This window comes from Solanum pennellii, chromosome 4 (genome assembly GCF_001406875.1).
Source record: "Solanum pennellii chromosome 4, SPENNV200".
Lineage (NCBI taxonomy): Eukaryota > Viridiplantae > Streptophyta > Magnoliopsida > Solanales > Solanaceae > Solanum > Solanum pennellii.
The window spans coordinates 64656886-64676400 of NC_028640.1; the positions used below are offsets into that span (position 1 = coordinate 64656886).

Sequence of the window (19515 nt, forward strand, 5' to 3'; positions counted from 1 at the left end):
TAAGGAAAAAACAAAATGAAGCCCAATATCAACACAGCATAAATGTATTTTCACAAGCAAATTCAATGGCATCTTGTGTAATCCAGCAAGTCACTGTTATCAAGGACTGTGAACTTGGATATCATAAGTAATTAACCAAAGTAAATATATAATACTAACTTGATTTTGAATCCCTGCATACCAGTCCATACCAAATAACTGAGATGAAACCGAACAACAAAAATTGAATCGAACCCAACAACCCGATGCAGGCTCTGAGTGTGTTTGATTTAAATCAACTTAGAGTATACAAAAACCAGCACAGGTATTCCAGCAAAAGTGTCATTCGCAGTGGTGGCACTGCCATAACATATTATAAGAGCTAATGTAATGTTAAGTGTCCTCCTGAACATATCTCTTGGCTTAACAATCGCTGATAAATTATACTCATCTACCCGTAGTGAAGGCCTCTACCCTTTGAAATGCACTCAAAAGTGATTTCACCAATGGATTGTCCCATAAATAAATGTCAAAATCCTGAGGCTCAAAGGTAAAACAGATCTTATCACTGTCTTACCTTTTCTTCTTCTTTTTAAGTCAGAATTTGAGGGTACAAAGAAACAACAATCTGTTTGTGACATTTGAATGATATATGCCGTGATCCTGCATTGCTACAAAACGTTGGATTAGACCATAGAAGTTTTACCTTTAAGATTAGTAGTGGTGTCTCCCATAGCTGTTCCATAAAAATTGGCTTGGATCCAACAGTAAAAATCCTATGAAAGCAGCCAGCTTGACTTTTCCTCACGACATGCTGTAAAACAAGATTTCTGGTACTTGGAAAGGACATCCAACATAACATTACATTTTGCGATTTAGCTTGTTCCGTTTAAGGAATAAACTTCAGAAATAGACATCCTTATCATTCTTCCATATCACTAATGGTCTTGGAATTCCTTAAGCTCTCACAACCTGGACAATTGTGCAAGCTCTCATGTATATAAATATCACAATCAAGGCAGAAGTGTTGTTTGCAGTTTGGACAAGCAACCTGCGGACCTGGCAAATTTCCTGCATCAAATCAAATAAAGAAAAAAGTGAAACAAGCAAAATGTGAGAATATCCTGATGAATGAAGAGCAAAGGGGATCAAGCAAAAAGTGAGAATATCTTGATGCATAATAAGAAAAGTGGAACAAGCAAAAAGTGAGACTCCTGTATATTAAGTTTGCATTAGGCCAAACACATGGACATCCCCCTTAAATCTTAATGTGGCCACGACTTCACCTCGATTGAGGTTATTGTCTTTTAGACAACTTAACGTATATCCAAAATATGACGTTTGAAGTTTGAACACCTCACAGTTATGTGGCAGAATGACTGACTTTCACAATTTTGAGCTCATGAATTGTAATGTAATATATTTGTTTTATTTCTTTCCTTTTTTCTCCTCCAGCTCCTCTCTGATGCTGCCACCACCTCCCCACATCAGTTTGGACATACTACCAATCACCAGAAACCACCGCAGCCATCAACTCTCCCTCCTAAATAAAATCCCACCAGTGAAAAATACCAACTAGCATCCTTCAGTTTCCAATAAGAGTAATACCATCAGAAACCAAGACTCGTCGATGGAGAGAACACCATTAATAAATAGAACACCCAGCTTTTACTACTACAGCACATCATCCATTCACTACACCATTCAACAAAAAAAAAAATACCCAGTGCAAATTCACTACACCATTCAACAATAACAACATACCCCGTTGTAGCAAATGGTGATTCACTACACCATTCAACAACAACATACCCAGTGTAGTGAATGGTGATTCACTACACCATTCCAACCCCACAGATTGACGGCCTTCCAATTTCAAGCAAAACCCCTGACACCCACTATTGTATCAACACTTGAATCTACCGAAACTAAGGGGACGGCAACCCATGAACAAGTAGAAGAAAAAGAAGATGATGAACCTCATTAGTTCAGTCTAACAAAGCATCCATTGACAGTTGGTGATTTTGTAGCCTTGAAATGTGGTTTATATAACTTTGCCTGAGAAAAGACAACTCCATTGTTGGATTTCTAAAGTAAAGCATCAAGATGAGTGGCATGGAAATGAAGATGCTAAGATGGACGGGCAGCCACACAAGACTAGACAAGATTAGAAACAATTGCATTCACAAGAAGGTTCAAGTAGCACACATCGAGGAAAAAATAAGAGGTTACTTGAGATGGCATGTTTATGTTTTGCATCGAACTTCAAATCCACCGGTTATGTGGTGAGAGAAAGTAATAAAAAGGGAAGAGGTACCTAAATCGCTTGGAAGGAAGTTGTATGAAAGACTTACTATCTAGTGAGGTTCATGCAAGGTTTAGTTAAAGATAGGGCACAATGGAAGAAAAAGATCTATGTAGGAGATACCTATTAATTAAGAATATGTTTTAATCATGCTAACACTTTTACTTTATGTCCTAAGACCTATACTTTAATCAGAGTTGTTTACCGTTTCAGAAATTTATATGACAGTAGCAAAGATAGAGAACTTATGTTGCTTTATTTTATTACTATTACTTTATATAATGTTGGTCTGAGATGGTTTAACTGAAGTAATATGGTTAGTGAGGATTTCTATAGCCGACCGCAACTTGCTTGGGACTGAGGTTTAGTTGTACGTTGGGCAGCTGAGTAAGGTAGGGATGACTTAATATTTATAGGCATGATTAGTGTTGTTTAAAATAGAGTGACGTATTTCTAATTTTTTTTTTTTTGTTTTTTGAGGTATTTCGAGAGCAAATTTATGGAGAGATTTTCATGGGGTAAGGAAGAACATGGAGGAATGAACCAGAAAGAAATCAGACAAGTGAAGGATGAGCTTGGGAAGATGACAAGGTGGAGGTTTTTTTTCTAAAGATAGTGTTTTCTTTTTCCTTTTTCAATTAGTCGGATTCAAAATCTACATGACTTTGTTCGACTTTCCATTTTACCACATCATCACTTGTGAACTCATGCATTTAATTTTTACTAACTAGGCATGATGTGTTCAATAGGCACATTTTAGACATAAATTAGGTGTTTGATGGATAACGGCTTCAATTAAGGTGTGTAAATAAAAGGTCGCGGCAACTGTAAGAGGTTGTCTATGTACTTGCACTTGCATTAAGAAGAGAGAAACTGCTTCCTTTCCAGGTTTTATTATCCGAAGCATGTGCTGTCCAAGCACAACTCATTTTACAGAATAATTTCCTAATTCATCACACAAGTTACAAGAAATTTGTCTTCATCATTGTCTCCCTAACAGTCTTAGAAATTCAGAAGCTTCCAATTTCAGAGAAACTAAAGGTTGACTGAACATGTCAGGTCGTGGGAACGGAGGAGCAAAACTCATTGTTATGAATATTTAGGGAAGGATCGATTCACAAGGCGATATATAAATCAGCTCGTTAAAGGGATTGAAACCTTAGAATTCATTAGAAGATAGAACTCTGATCTCTTAAATTTTTGTTGAATTATGACTTACTGATTTATTCATCAAAAGCCCCTTTAATAGGAGTCTTATTACATCAATAGTAATTCTAATTCTTATGAAAGTAGGAGACCTAAATCCTCCAAACTAATAACTATAACTTAACCTAATCCTTATAAAACTATGAAATATAAACCCTATTCTAGAATAATAAATAAAGCCACTAAATAAATAATTACATACTTAAATTAATAACTTCCAACGCATCCCTAACACTCACCGTAAGGTCCTCTGTGATAACATTCATTGAATCACAAAGTCAGCCATTAGGCATTTGGCATGTAGAGGGGCAGTGAAGTGTATCAGTGGGCTAATCTATGAGGAGACTAGGGGGTGCTCAGATCTTCTTGGAGAATGTGATTCATGATTCTGTTACTTATACTGAGCATGCTCATAGGAAGAGGGTGCCTGCTATAAATGTTGTCGGGATGCTCTCAAGAGACAGAACAGGACTTTTTGTGGTTTTGGGGGTTGAGGGGAGGTTTGGTTCTGAGTTTTGATTTGTCTGAAAAAGTCTTGCTGTCAAGAAAAGAAGAGCAGTTATGCTAATGTTGGTAAAGGATATGGGATTCTGCTTGGTGTGGTGGTTAAACTATGGTGTAATTAGTATGAGGTTTGAGTTGACGAACAGGAAAAGGCCGCAATACATCTCCATCATCATTATTCTATGGTTCCTGTATAGTATATATTTCTGCTATAGTAGTAGTGCCTGTTCTTTTTTGTAAGTTTTGATATGGTGGAAGCTTGTTTCAGAACTATTGAAATTTGCTCTAATTCAATTAATACTATCGACTGATTCAGAAATAAGTGAAAAAAAATTTGGCGGAAAAAAAAAACATTCAGGCTGAATACAAAAACTAGTGTTTTCTTTTTCCTTTTTTTATTAGTTGGATTCTAAAGTCACGTGGTTTTGTTCAATTTGCTAATTTGCCACATCCTCACATGTAAGCTCACACATTTTATTTTTTTACTAGCTAAGCATGAAGTGTTCAATAGGCACATTTTAGATATACATTACTCATTAGGGGGTTTGTTCGGTATGGACGAACACATTGTTTGGAAAATGTAAACAAGTTACACAAGTGAGATTCCACATTGATAGTGTCCTTCCTACTTCCCAACACACCTCATCTTCAGCAACACCCTTGTAGCCCCCATGCCCACCACCCCGCACACCCTACCCTTCAACTTCACCTCTCATAGTATTGTTCAAATTATATACAAATGCTTTTAGAAAAAAATTCTGCCTGCGTACCAAACACACTCACTCTTCTGTAACTACTTGGTATCTTTTTGATGATATGAATTGAATCAATTACTTCATCAAAAAAATGTAAGAAGTCCACTTATTTTCCTAGAAAACATTTTCTAAGAAAACACTTTCCATCATACTGAACACACCCTAGGTGTTTGCTGCGTAACAGCTTCAATTAAGGTGTCTAAATGAAAAGCCGCAGGAACTTTAAGTGGTTGTCTATGAATTAGGACTTGCATTAAGAAGAGACAAATTGCTTCCTTTCCAGATTTTATGATCCCAATTAATGTTTGGTCCAAGAACAACTCATTTTACAGAATAATTTCCTAATTTCATCACAAGTTACAAGAAATCTGGCAAAAAAAAAAAAAATCTGACTGAATACAAACACTAGTTCAACAGGCCACTTCCTTAAAAGACCAAATTTCAACATTGCTTTGAAGTTTTGCCTCAAAACAGTCCTCAAAGGACATAATTAGAAACAACCAGCGAGAAGCACAGAATTGTAACACAAAAGAACTTATTATCTTGGACGTGAATAATTTAAGCTCTAGAAACTAAACATCTTGTTTCTTCTGTAGAACACTAGAGACATTTCTTTTGCTTCAGTTCAACAAAAGCTCAGTTACGATTAGTGCGTGTTTTTTCTTTCGTTCTTTACAAATCGGACAAATGCACATACAAGATATCTCAGATGACAAACAATTATGTAAATGCCTTCTACAGTTCTCTGCAGCTATGAACTTAAAGAAAGGAACTTCATACTACTTTAGGTTTTTGGCGTAAAGAACAGAATATAGAAGAAATCCAATAAGTGGATTTTATAGGTTCCTTGTAACTATCCATGACTCTTTCGTAAATTTTGGAGGAGGCCAGCATAGCCCTGAATGCTGATGAACACAACTTTTACCAATTAAAAAAAAAAAAGAAAGGAACTTCATTGACATCCTTAGCAACAGCAGATGCTTCAGGTCAGGGTTATGTACCCACGGTTAATCTGATAACTACTCTACTTGAAAATTATCAAATTATCGAACATCCTAGCATATACATAGATAATGATAATATCTGCAAAACTGGTGGCCAGCATTAAGGATGCTGAGGAATACAATGTTACCAGTTTCAAAAAAAAATGCAAATCTCAGGTGTTCCATTTTTATTTATTTATTTTGATAAGAAATACCAGCTCAGGTGCTTCATTGGGTCCCAGATTCACTCTAAAGGTTACTTACAATGCAGTCTTGACAGCAAACAGAGAGACATATTTCCTCATTTTGGCATGAATCTCTTTTACCACTGGAAGTTTCAATTCTGAACCAAAAAATTGCAAGTCGTTTTTACAAATATATTGTGTGACCAAGTGCTTCATTGGATCACGGATTCACTTCAGTGGTTATTTATAGAGTAATCTTGAAGAGTAAGAAAATAAGACAGATTTCCTTGTTTTTCGGCATAAATATTTTACCTCAAGATAGTTTCAATTTTGTGAATAAGAAGAGTGCTCTTACCAGGATTTAGAAGACTCAGTTGGCAACCAAAGCAATTCTTTGGTAACTTGTGAAAATCTCTCAGAGCTGAGAGTGAAACGTCATCAAATGGCCTTATTGGGAAGAGATGGTGATATGACCTTGCCAAATGTGGAGAAGATACAAGGGTCAGTCCGCAAATGCAACACTCAGTCGGCAGCTCACATATGCGCGCTTTGCATCTCGGACAAGTGTATCCACCACCAACTTTAGCCTCTTTATGACATGAACAAATTGAAATGACACCCTCTGCTGTTCTTTGGGGGAACCCCATCTTAATCAAATTTGCAACAGCGAACTCTGCAATAGCTGGAGGAGGTGGGGCATGCTCCAATACCAACTCTTTTAAATGAGGCTGACAGAGCAATAACAACGAATCAAATCATAAAAAGTTTTAACAATATTATGCTTGCCACATATTATTAATCATATCATTCAATGAGACATTTTACATAGTAGGCTAATAGAACCAAATTTATCCTAAATTTCCAGCAAAAGATTTCCTTATTCTATTAGTTTTTGTTTCACAAGTTCTGGTATTACCACTACTTCAGAGCTCAATTCCTTACCTCATCCAATGCAACAAAATACATTCCACCAGTCTCTTGACAGAGATGCTTGCATATGTAGAGTTCTGCAGAGAGACCAATTACTGAGCACCTTATCTTGGACGCTTTGCATTTTTGGATGGTTTCCAGTATATCCCCCGGATCACATGTGCTAAGAGCTGAATACAAGATAAGGGCTTCACGATGACCATACGATGGGATTTGGTTTAGGAGATCACACACAAGATCTAGGCCATTCTGAAGGGATGCATCACCTGAGGTCCCCAATTTACCCATCAATGCCTTGATATGAGCCTCGGGACTGCCACCAAGATCTGTTAAGCAATGAGCTACTCCATCTTTCAAGATCACCAAGCCAATTTGACTCAGGGGATTCTGGTCAAAAAATTCTCTTATAAAAGCCTCCACTTGTCTAGCAACTACAACCATTCTGCTTGGTTTATAATCCATTTCTGCAGCTGCCTAAAATTCAAAATTCAGGTGAGCAATTACAAACTCAAAAGATGTAAAAGTCCAAGATATTATGAGACATTACTGTCTCTCTCTCTTTCAAAAAGTCATTTGTAAAGTCATCCAGACTTAATTGAAATGAACACTAAAAGTCTCTACTATTATGTCGAGATTTCTAGTACTCAAAGAATTTTGATTTTTCTTCTAGCTTTCCAAGTTGGCGTGGGCGTTGCGGAATATAAGCATGTAGGAAAAGTATCAAGTAGATGCAACCATGCTCACAAAAACTTTCGAGCAATGCGAAAAAAAGAAAACTAGGAAAATGTCACGGAAAAGGATGCTGACATCTTGAAAGGAGAACTATCAGCCAGAGGCTTACATGCAAATGTTTAAGATTGTCTGTTAAAGCACCTTGTCGATGATAAAAGAAAACGTCCAATGCAGTGATAAGCACAACCCCATTAAGGGACATTTTCAAAATGCAATAATTGTCTTATAAACTCAATTCACAATTTTAGAATTTCAAAACGTGGTTTAAAGAAATATGGTGACATCAAAACAGAAAGTAGGTATTCACTTGAATATTCATTAAACTGATCAAAGACGACCCAATTGCTTAGTTTTACCAATATCTCATAGCATAATCAACCAGTTGCAATCACTAAATCTTCAGCCCTAGATGCAAATAGAAATCCATAAAACGAAGAGCTGCTGGTTCTTTAAAAAGGACCCTGTTGTATTCCTTCTTAAGAAACAATTTGCTAGCATCAGAAGAAGATCAGCAGATTGTCTGGGAAATTGAACCTGATTAACTTCTTCCGGAGATAACTCATTTACAAACAGATAACTATAGATGCTTAAATAAGTGTTTCATATTTTGCAAAAAAAAATAAAATTAAACCTTTAAATGTCAGTAACCAATTACAATACTGCAGTTATTTTGCAATCATATAGGATTTTACATACCCTGGAGAAATCAATGATAATGTAGAGGTACCGAATCAAACCCTTCTGAATTCGTGCAGCAGTTGCAGTGCGGAGACGTCGTCGATACTGAGCATGGGATAGAGTTTTGTTGTCAATTGGACGAAGGAGTCCTGATTCATCCTCTTGCAAAGACTCCCATGATCTTTCATCTGCATAAGTTCTTTCCCATGCTTCTCGACCTCTCCCATTTTCCTCCTCATCCTCCTCTTCTTGATTAAATCTTTTTTCTTCCGTGTTCATTTCCCTGTTAGATATAATGCCAACTCTTAATAAGATAACCAGATACTTGAGAAACTAATTGTACAAACTCAGTATTAGTACAAGATACTGTATGTAGGTGTTCTGAGTTCCTTGCATTACACATCCTTACTGTATGCACTATTTTCCAATATGTACCTAGTGCTTTGCTATTTCTATACTTCACTTTTCCCCCTAAGTGTGTCATGCCCCATTTTCTCGCAAAAGCGGGCTTCAACATGTGACAACTCTTTTAATGGGCTAAAGAGAAGAGTTATCACCTACTGGGTTAAGGTGTGTTAGAACACCTAATTTTTTTAATATAATTGTGGTGTCCGGGCCGATTAATTCCGTGGGATACATGTACCTCTTACCAAGAGGTACTAGGTAACGACCACAAATGGGATGAAATCACCTTATTTTTTGTCTCTACTGGGATTTGAACCAACGACCTTAGGGTTCTCAATCCACTTCATTGACCACTAGGCAACACCCCTCTTGCGCATCAGGAAACCTATTTACTACAACTAATTGCAAATAATTCAATTTACTAGTCTCCACAACCTGAGATCATTAAGAGTTCAAATTACCTCAAAAGAAAAGTAATAGGCATCATTCAAGGTCCACAACTAGGTTCCCTACAAATTCAAACTAGGTGGGATTTAAGTGCTTAAGCTAGATAATTTTAACTGATCTAGATGATTAAAGATCCAAGTAGTTATATTAATCCAAGTGACATAAGTAAATATTAATGCTAGAACAAAGCTAGGTGTTAATGTAGAAATACGATTTGGAAAAATGAAGAGAGGAAGCTTCATTGATAAAGAAAATGCATATAATATTTGTACAAGGAAACTAGACGTAAAAAAAACAATTGAGACTACAAAAGACAGAGGTTTTCGTTGATAAAAGGAATTTGAAAATGCTCTTGATTCTAACAAGTAAACAAAGAAACACTAACAAATTAATTCTCGCATTCATAAAATTGGAAATATTCTCGGAACTCTCTTTCCCCTACTAGATAAAAATCGAAACTTTCACCATCCCAAGGATTTTCTCAAGTCGACAAAACATACTTACAATAAGATTCCTCCAACTAAACAAAAATTAATTCCCCAACTTCAATATTTTGTTAACAATTCAGAGTTCTTTGAGTAATTGCAATTAACAACCAAAAAACAACAACGGTACGGAGAAACTTACTAGAGAAAGGGACCTTGGAGGTTAGAAGATAGAGATCGATGTGGGGTTGAGTGAATCCCCAGTGAGTTTTGAACCGATTCTTGATGAACCCTATGTAGTTGAGTTGTGACTTTTACACTCTCATTGAATTTCCTCTATTTATATGTAGTGTGTTTTCTTTGTTTTAATTTATTTAGTATGTTATGTATAAAAAAATTGTACTATAAAGATTTTCTCGATTTATATTTAAAGTTTTCACTGTTAAAATTTATTTGTTTTATTTTTATTTTTCGTATGTTATGTGTTTAGAAATTACAAAAGAAATAGTATTATATATGATATAATTAATAATTTGAAATTTAAATTAGTTGACTCTTTAAATTTCACTTGTGCCACATAAACTGAGATAAATCTACGATATTATTTGTAAATTACATAAAAAAAATTGTAAATTACAACAATTAACAACCTATAACATTTAAAACTCACATAAAAATTTATTGACTCTCCTAAGTATATTCATTGCCACATAAATTGAGATAAATAAAGTTATGTATATTTAATTTGTGCTTGCACAGTTGAACGGGCTCTTTGTAACTAGTCTATATCATAAGAGTGAATAGCGAGGATCTTGAGGTCAAGAGGCTTATTTGGGAATTTACAGAATTTGTGGACCAATTGAATTTTTCATGGTATCTTCTTTAAATCAGTGTTTTCAAAGTCATTTCTGTGACAAGTTTTGGAGTGTTCAAGAAATGCTTTGAGGCGCAAATTAGGGATTTACATGGTATGGTATATACCAAAATATCAGACCATATCAAAATTTTTAAAATCGTGATTTTGATATCATTGTATATTGATATATCTTTTAATTTTTTTGTATTTGATATTTAAAATATCATATCGGTACTTATGCTTAACAAACATATTATTCTTAAATTAAAATTTGAGATGAACACTAGATGGACACAAATTGATCTTGCAAAAAAAATGAAAATAGAATCAACTAGTGTTGATACTTATGCTTAACAAACACATTATTCCTAAATTAAAGCTTAATATCAACACTAGATGGACACAAACACATTACAAAAAACAATTGTACTTGAACTTTAGAAATTTAGAAACACCAAACCTTATAATCAAAGTAGCAATATAGTCTTGTATCAACTTTTTTAGATGTTGAGTTTCCTTAGTTGCCTATCACGAAAAGAAACAATTTAAAATTTCTTTAGTGGTCATATAGAGAGATTTTAGTGATTATTAGCGTTTGACAGTTAGTACACAAGTTTGTGTTGTTTTTTCTTTTTCTTGATAACTTAAAATAGGTTTCTCTTATTTTCAATACTTCCTCTCTTTCTTCCACTAGTTATTGTAATGTATATGTTATCATGATTGTGTCCGGGGTTGAGAAACCAAGAATTCCAACAAGAATGTTCAAATTTTAATGTATATAAACAACAACCAAACTGTAGTTGTAACTTTAGTCTCTTCATATTGCATCAAATTTCAGATTATTACATTTAGACTGTAGTTAATTCAACTGGATGGTATACTTTACTAGAAGCAATACTAATGCAATTGAAGTTTGTAGTCAAATCCATTCAGTGCTTCAGTCTGAGTTTACAACACCTTGAGGTATTTGCAGACTCCTTTATTTCATGCACAAACACAAGTTTTCAGTTCATAGTTGTACATATATGAGATCTCTAAAGTACAATCAGTATTATAAATCAATATTGACATCAAATTGTAAGGCATACACATGTAATTGGTATGACTGTCCAATATTGGAAAGGTAGAATTGTATATGATGACATGGGAATGTGTTGTATTGGTTAGTTTATTAGAGCAACTGAAACATAGATAATATGTAACAGCAACATACTGGTTTAGACGCAAATTCAACATGCACTTAACATTCTCTTACCGTTTTCAATATATTGACTGTCCAACTTGCCAAAATCAACATCCTTATGGGGAAAGTTTGGCACTTGACAGTAAATCAAAGAGAACATGTCAACAACCAAACTCAATTGAACACTTTAAAGTGTTCAAATTTTAATGTGTATAAACTCAATCGAAGGATCCACATTGAACAACAACCAAACTCAATTGAATGACCCCTTCAATGTGTCCAACCCAACCTATTGATGACACTTATTTATTGTTTTTATTCAAACGCCAGCAATACATACTACTAATAATATAATCCAACCCTATAAAAAGATACAATAGAAGAGCTTGATTACATTACCTAATCTGCCGGAGTTTGCTGCTGCTACCGGAGTTTTCTGCTGCGACTTGCTGATGATCGAGTCAGGGAAGGTAGCGCGACCTCCTGCTGCTGCTGATCGAGGCAGCGCCGGTGGGGGTTGGGTCGAGGATGGGTGGGCGTGAGAGAGGTTTAGAAGGGAAAGGGAGACTTAAACCTTAAAAGGTTTTTTTTGAGATTATCATTCTTTTTTAAAATAATTATTTATATTTATAAATATTTTATTCCAAATAAATATGGACATAATGAAGTTGATATTATTTAAATAAAATAATAATTAAATATATCAATTTTACTATAAACTCACCTTAAGAGGTCGATTATATTAATTAAAATTATATATCTATTATAAATTTAATTTAACTACATCAACGTAAATTTAATGTTATAAATTTAAATTATATACCTTTTAATTATATAAATTTAATCTTATCGATCAACAGAAGTTTATCAATATCAAATTTAATATATAAATCTCCTTGAATTGAACATCAATATCTCTTCTTTAATTGATAGAAAACATATTTCATATCCGAATAACTAATCTATAAGACTTGATTTGTTAAACTACTCGAGGAGTATATAATCAATGTATTTCACACTATGATGAGTTATCTTTTACATGTCCATTGCCTACGATATGATCACTACACTTAACATCCATTCAAGATCGAACATAATAATCTTAATCGAACTTCCTTTGAATAGTAATACACGGTGTTCTATTATCTGTTTCATAAAACGAGAGAAGACATTGAAGGTTATACGTACAAATAATTAAACAGCTAATTGAAGAACCAACTCAAAGAGCGTTTACAACATCAACAACGAGTTATGGAATAGATCGTTTCTTACTTAAGTTGTTCAAGCAATGTGGATTCAGTGGGATGGAATCAAACTGAACGCATCTGGTTGCAGCATGTGATGGATTTCACTCCAAAGGCAGCACCTCCTCTTTATCCTCCATGGAAGTTCAAGCTCAAAGACGACCAACTCTTTTTTCCTTTTTTGGGTTGTTCATTTCTGTATTTTGATTTTGGACAAAGTAGTTTGTTTTGGGACCAGATCATGACATGATATGCTTTTTCCTTTTATTTCTAATAAATGGTCCCTGCTTTGAAAAAAAAATCATGATTTGACAACAAACTGAGAGAATTTGTACATTACTAACTATCTACTAATTCATATCAACGTAATTTCATACTCTAAACATGAATTATTGATGTTTTCTTGTTTATTCCACGAATTCTAACTTTTTATACAAAAGTATACAAAATTATTATACTTTTTTAAACAATTGGTTGAACGTGTAAAATGAAAATTTAGTATACGTACAATAGCAAAATTATGATTACTAGGAATATTTTAAACAAACCAACCTACGGATGTCGCTTTTATTAAAAGTAATTAGATTCAATAAAAAATACATGTCTCATGATATCAATATCACATCAAATTTTAAGATTAATAAGAAGTACTCATGATAATTAAACAATACTGACATTGGAAAGTCGGTATTATATATTAATTTATTTTTTAACTTATCTAAAACCGTCATCCGGAGAACGATTTATTTAAAGTTAATTGGAAATATTAATTCATTAATTTCTGGAAATTATTATATAAATATTTTAATGAAAATTAATTTAGTTACATACTATTTAATTTTTTCGACTTCCGTAAGTCGATATTATATTTTTTTATTTTTAATTTACATAAATCGCCCTCCGAATGACGATTTAAATAAAAATTTTAATTCAAAATATTTCTCAGTTTTGTTTTTTATATTTTATTGAGAAAAAATAAAAAAAATTGTTATTTATTTATTTATATTTAGTACCGAAATCAAGAGGTCAGTTTTATTGCAACTCATTTTCTTCGGGAAAAATTCTAACATCCAGAGGTCAGTATTTGATTTACCCGCTTTATTTTGCATAAAAATCGACTCCGTGTAGTCGATTTTCTAAAGTTTTTTAATTCTTTTTAACAATACCGACCTCCGGAGGTCGAAAATAACCGACTTGCATTTGAGGTCAGTTATTTTTAGGTCGGTATTTTCACACACACACACACACACACGCACGCACACACGCACGCACGCACGCACACACACACACACACGCGCGTGTGTGAGTATATATACACACACACGTCAATGTGTTAGTATGATACAATTGAGACCTCTTTTTAGTTGTCGAAGTCATAGTACTTTATGACAAGATTATATATTAGTCAAATTTGAACAAATTATTTTTACCGACTTATCAGTAGAATATCAAAATCAAATTTTAATATATCAAATCATACTAAATTAAATTGATATGTAATATTATAATATTTTTAAAAATCAAATATCAAAATTACGGTAATAAAACTTTTAAATACCACATCATACCATGCCAACCCTTATTGCAAGTTGAAAGCGTAGATTTATAAGGCATATGTCCTAGATGATTATAATATATTTTTTTATATTAATAATAATTTCTTAAAATTTATTTTTAGCACTATTGAATGTTTTACTTTTATATATTTTCTTAATAATAAAATTACAAAATTGGACATCATAAAATATATGGCATGTAGATTTATAAAATATATATATGTATCACAAGACTTATTCCTCATCCCATTTTGTATAAAACGTTTATAACGACCCGCTAGGTCATTTTGAGAAATATAACTATTTTAACTCTTTTTGTGAATTAAAATTGGTAACTTTAGACTGTTCATTTAACTAAGACTATTTAGTTCACAAATAGATTCTAAATATGCAATTTAATTGGTGGTTAATGGGTCAACTCTATAATTTATTTACGGAAAAATTTTCAAAATGTCAATACTTTAGTATTTAATAGGACTTCTTAGCAACACTTTCAATATTTATTTAAAATGTCAATATTTTAGTTTGTTATGTATCTGATTTCTATTTTTATTATTTGTTTTAATTGAAAGAATACAATTATTTAATAACAAAAGGAGTAATTTAGGGAAAAAAGTATTTTAAAAAATGAACATATTTACTTAAACTTCTCATCAGCTACGAATCCAAAAGTAAACTACATGGCATTGTCCCCCTTGTTGATCAAACTTCCAAAAAGCAATTTGGTATACATATTGGAGTGAATACAAACTGATAAAGAAATACAAGTTTCATTATATAAAATACAACATGAAAACTAGAATGAATAAACATACAAGTTTGATGTTCAAGAAGTTGTATTTTCTCATTTTGATTTCGCTGTTATAGATGAAGTACATGTAATTTTTCTTTTGTTGGTGATATCCATATTTCGAACTGGGGGAGGATTTCGCATGCGGATAGGGTCATGTAGACGCTTAGATATGCTCTATAAGATCTCTTTATCCATTTGAACTTCAACTTGTTCATCAACATCTTCAGCACCCATAACTCTTCTTCTTTTTGGACTACTCTAGAGCGCATGGTGAAGAACACATGAGAGAGAGAAAGAGAGAGATTTCGCATGGTGAAGAACGCATGAGAGAGAAAAAAAAAGAGATTTGGAGTACAAAAAACCCTAGAGGGAGAGGAAGTTGATAATGCTTAGTGTGACAGTGGAGTCAAAATATGTGGGATTGATTTGAGAAATAAAAAAATAGAAAATTAATTGTATTAAGATACATTTTATTTACATAAATATTGACATAATGACATTTTAAATAATTATTTTAAAATGTAGATATTTTTAATAATAATGTTAGGGATTTTGACTAATTTACTAATTTTCCATTTACTTAATATCCTAATTCCTTGGCCCGTGTATAAATTAAAATTAGAGTTAAAGGGGATGTAAAATTAATCAATGGAAACTCACAATCCTCTGTGGCATCAAATTACGAATGGCAAGAGGAATATGTGATTACTCTGCCTTCAGGTAAGATTTTTGGCTAAGTCTTTCATGATCAGATTGATTTATGGTTTAATACTCTCTTTGTTAATGTTACCTTTTTATATTTGTTGGTGAAGAAAATCAATTAATACCATGACTTTTGTCTACTAATAATCAACCACTGTGTGGTCATTTCTTTTAGGGTGGGAAGATTTAAGAGAACACATTTTGCCATTACTAGAGGTAGGTTATAAAATAATATCAATATTATATTAATGGAGTGGAAACAATTGAAATTGTGTTTTTTTCTGCAAAAAAATTGAGTAGCTATTCAATAATGGCAACAACATAAGAAATTATTGATTTCTTAATAATTTGGAAGGATATGAAGATTTTAGGTTAAGCCCTTAAGAAGAAAATTTGGTGTAATTGTTACATTGATGAACATTTATTTTGAAGTCAGTGGTCAACAATTTTGAGTTTAATGGTTGTCACCTTTGTTTTAAAATTAATTAGTAGCTTTAGTTTCAAACCTTATTATTTGTTTCATATCATAAATTTAATTTTTAATATTGAGATATGTAATTAATTATTAATTGTATCGTACTATATGAATACAATTAAATTTATAATATTTAGAGGACTTAAGACTTAAACCTAGACTTAAAAACTTAAGAATATGAGACTTAATATATTAGTTGGCACCAATAAATTATGAGTTTAATGATAGATTAAAATGAATGTTGGGTCTAGGCTAGAGATATAATAATATGAGTGTCCACAAATTTGTTTACTCACGAATAATGCACATTTGATATATTGAGAATATTATGAAGTTTTACGAAAGAAAAAGATAAAATCTTAAGAATTCGTGACATGTGTTCGGTATTTAAGGTATGTTAAGACTTTTAGACTACGTTGAAGGACATTTTCCTAATTAAAGATTAAAAATGAAATAGACAATAAGGGCGAAAGATGGGGGTCTAGTACCAATGGTGTGACGGGCATTGATACTAGTACCGATGTTTATTAAACGAAAAATTTATTATTATAATATGATAGATTGTAATTCGAGAATGCCAAAGCATAAGAGCATTAGCTGATTTATTTACTGACTTCATTTTAGTTGTGTTTTTTTATTGAACCCGTATAATTGTGATGATTGAAGTGAATATATGTCATAGCGACAGTTGATATATTGAGATGTTGCATCATCCCTTTTTTATTGATATCATATCGTTCACATGCACTGACATGAGAATGAGTATGAATAAAGGTCTAACACTTGGAGATCATCCATGTTTAGATCGAATTATAATTATAACTTGGGCACGTGTAGATTGTCAGTGCGAGTGATTGATTATGATTATAAGTTGGGCACGTGTAGATTGTCCTTGCTGAGGATTATTTAATTTTGTGATAGTGCGTTGAGATTTTTCGCACAAACACGTGGAGATCGTCTGTGTCGGTATATGGACCTCACAAGTCCCCCATGGGTCATGAACTCTCGATGTATTTTCGATGAGTATCATGTATATACAGTTGAGAGAGTACTTGACATCTGAGACATTCATTTTATGGTCTCATATTGCATTGCATCTCATTACATCTTCACTCCTGTTGATAATGTGCTTATTTGGAGGTTGGACACACGTGAAAATTTGATTGTCCATATTGATGAAAACTTGGTTGATAAATATATTGTGAAATTATAAAAGTAAAGAATTATTTTATTATATACTCCTTTCACTACTTCTTCGTTATCGGTCTATTAGATATATTGAATACGCGTGGTTTCGTACTCATACTACACTTGCTGCACTTTTTTGTGATGTAGATTTTTTCAAATACGAATGTATTTCGTGGAGCTTTCAGAGCTGAGTTTTGAATTATCTTGAGTGGCGGTGAGCTACTTAGTTGTTTTGTGATCCACACCTCCGTCTCTGTCTTTAGACATTATTATTTTATTTAAGTATTTAGACATGATATTTTTCACGTCTAGATTGTCATTCAGTTCCAGACTTGTATCATATTTTAGAAGCTCTTGTAATTATGGTAATTTAGGTTTCTGCATTTCATACTTATAAATGACTTAGTGTTTGAATGTTATGTTTTCGTTTATCTTTCTACTTTAACATTGAATTGAATTGATAAAAGTATTGAATTGACTTAACTATCGATTGAAAATATAAGTGTCATCATAATTTATGATACTGGATCGTGACAATGTCTCGCCTCACGTTAGGTCTTTTTTGTTAATACACGCTTTAAATTGTATCTACGTGCCCTTTTCCCTTTTCACTAATGGCAACGTGGGGTTGAGAAAAGGTCCTAACTAATTTGCTTTCAATTTTCATAAAAACTTTTCTAGTTAGATATTTATTCTATTTTGGTGTAGAATACTTTTTGTTTTCTCTATTTTATTTACTTGGCTTCTTAATTTATTTTATTTTATTTTTCAAATTAAGAAGAAAAAAAATCTCATACTATTCTTAGTATTAAATATTTCTCTTAAATAATAGTCAAATATAAAATTTCAAATAATCATTAACAAAATTAATTTATAAAATACACTTCTAGAAAAATTATGGTAAAAATAATATTGAATTCTTTTATATACTTTCTTATTTAATATGACTTGGCCTGGCCCTAATAATTTGATATTTATGAATTGGAGTTCTGTTTGAACATTAATATAAATTAAAGTTATTTTTCTGAGTTGCGAGTAAATTTTTTTAATTATTTTTTTGAATTTCAAAAAAATTTTACATTAATGTTCAAATAAAATTTCAGAATAAAATTTAAAGAAAAAAATAAATCTATGATCAAACGAGGCTAACGTAGGGACATAATTTGATTCTATTTTGGTTATTAAAATTTATAATATAAGATACACTTATTATAGTACTTATTAGAGTAATGACGTTCAGAATTTTTATATTGATATATTATGTCGTTTTAAAAGTTAAAATATATATAATCAAATTCTTTAGCAAAGTTAAAGTTTTGTTCAAGATAGTTCAACTTGCAATAAATCACAAAATTAATCGATGATGATAGTGAACGTGTTTTTTCTATTTCTAGGGTTACTTATGTATTTTTTTAAAAAAATATCATCAGACAAAACATTATAAATTTCAGATAAATATATATCTATTTCTAACTACTACTTGTAAGATTTGGAAATTTCGGTATATCTTCAATTGAAAATGTTACTAATAATGATAAAAATGTATAATTTTGAGATTTTTTTGGACAATAATAAATAAATAAAAATATCTAACCTAACCTACGCGTATATCAAGAATAGAGAAAGAAGAGAAAAATATAATGTACTAATTTCTAATAATTTAAATTATTACTACTAATTAATGATACATTAGAACTCTAGATTTGACTATTGAATATACAAAGCAAATGTTGTGGAAATCACACTTCCAAAATCTAGTTGTCTACAACTAACGCCGATTGATTAAGTATGGTTTTGGTTGCTATGTTGAAACTTATTTTTTTGATAATTACAGAGATACTTGAGTTATTGTATCAACTAATTACAATAGATTTTGAATTTGATATTGTCCTTTAAACAAAAATTTTTTCCTAAGGTTTTAGCTTTTTTGTGCGACACCTATGAAATTTAGAGAGTCAATTAATTTTTTTTTATATTTTTTGAA

At 32.2% G+C, this 19515-nt stretch overlaps 1 protein-coding gene across 2 annotated transcripts; it reads right to left on the bottom strand.

Annotated features, from left to right (window-relative positions):
- LOC107018273 (general transcription factor IIH subunit 2) lies at positions 1-12170 on the bottom strand. Of its 2 annotated transcripts, XM_027916637.1 has the most exons (6): positions 11973-12170; positions 10851-10915; positions 8276-8540; positions 6860-7321; positions 6273-6645; positions 1-1050 (listed from the first exon to the last, which is right to left on the bottom strand). In XM_027916637.1, the coding sequence occupies exons 3-6, from the start codon at positions 8534-8536 to the stop codon at positions 902-904; spliced, it is 1245 nt and encodes a 414-aa protein (XP_027772438.1). In that variant the 5' UTR covers positions 8537-8540; positions 10851-10915; positions 11973-12170; the 3' UTR covers positions 1-901. The 2 variants fall into 2 exon arrangements, with proteins under 2 accessions (XP_027772438.1, XP_015074195.1); XM_015218709.2 differs by lacking the exon at positions 10851-10915 and having other exon boundaries at positions 11973-12169.
- Between the last annotated feature and the right edge of the window lie 7345 nt (positions 12171-19515).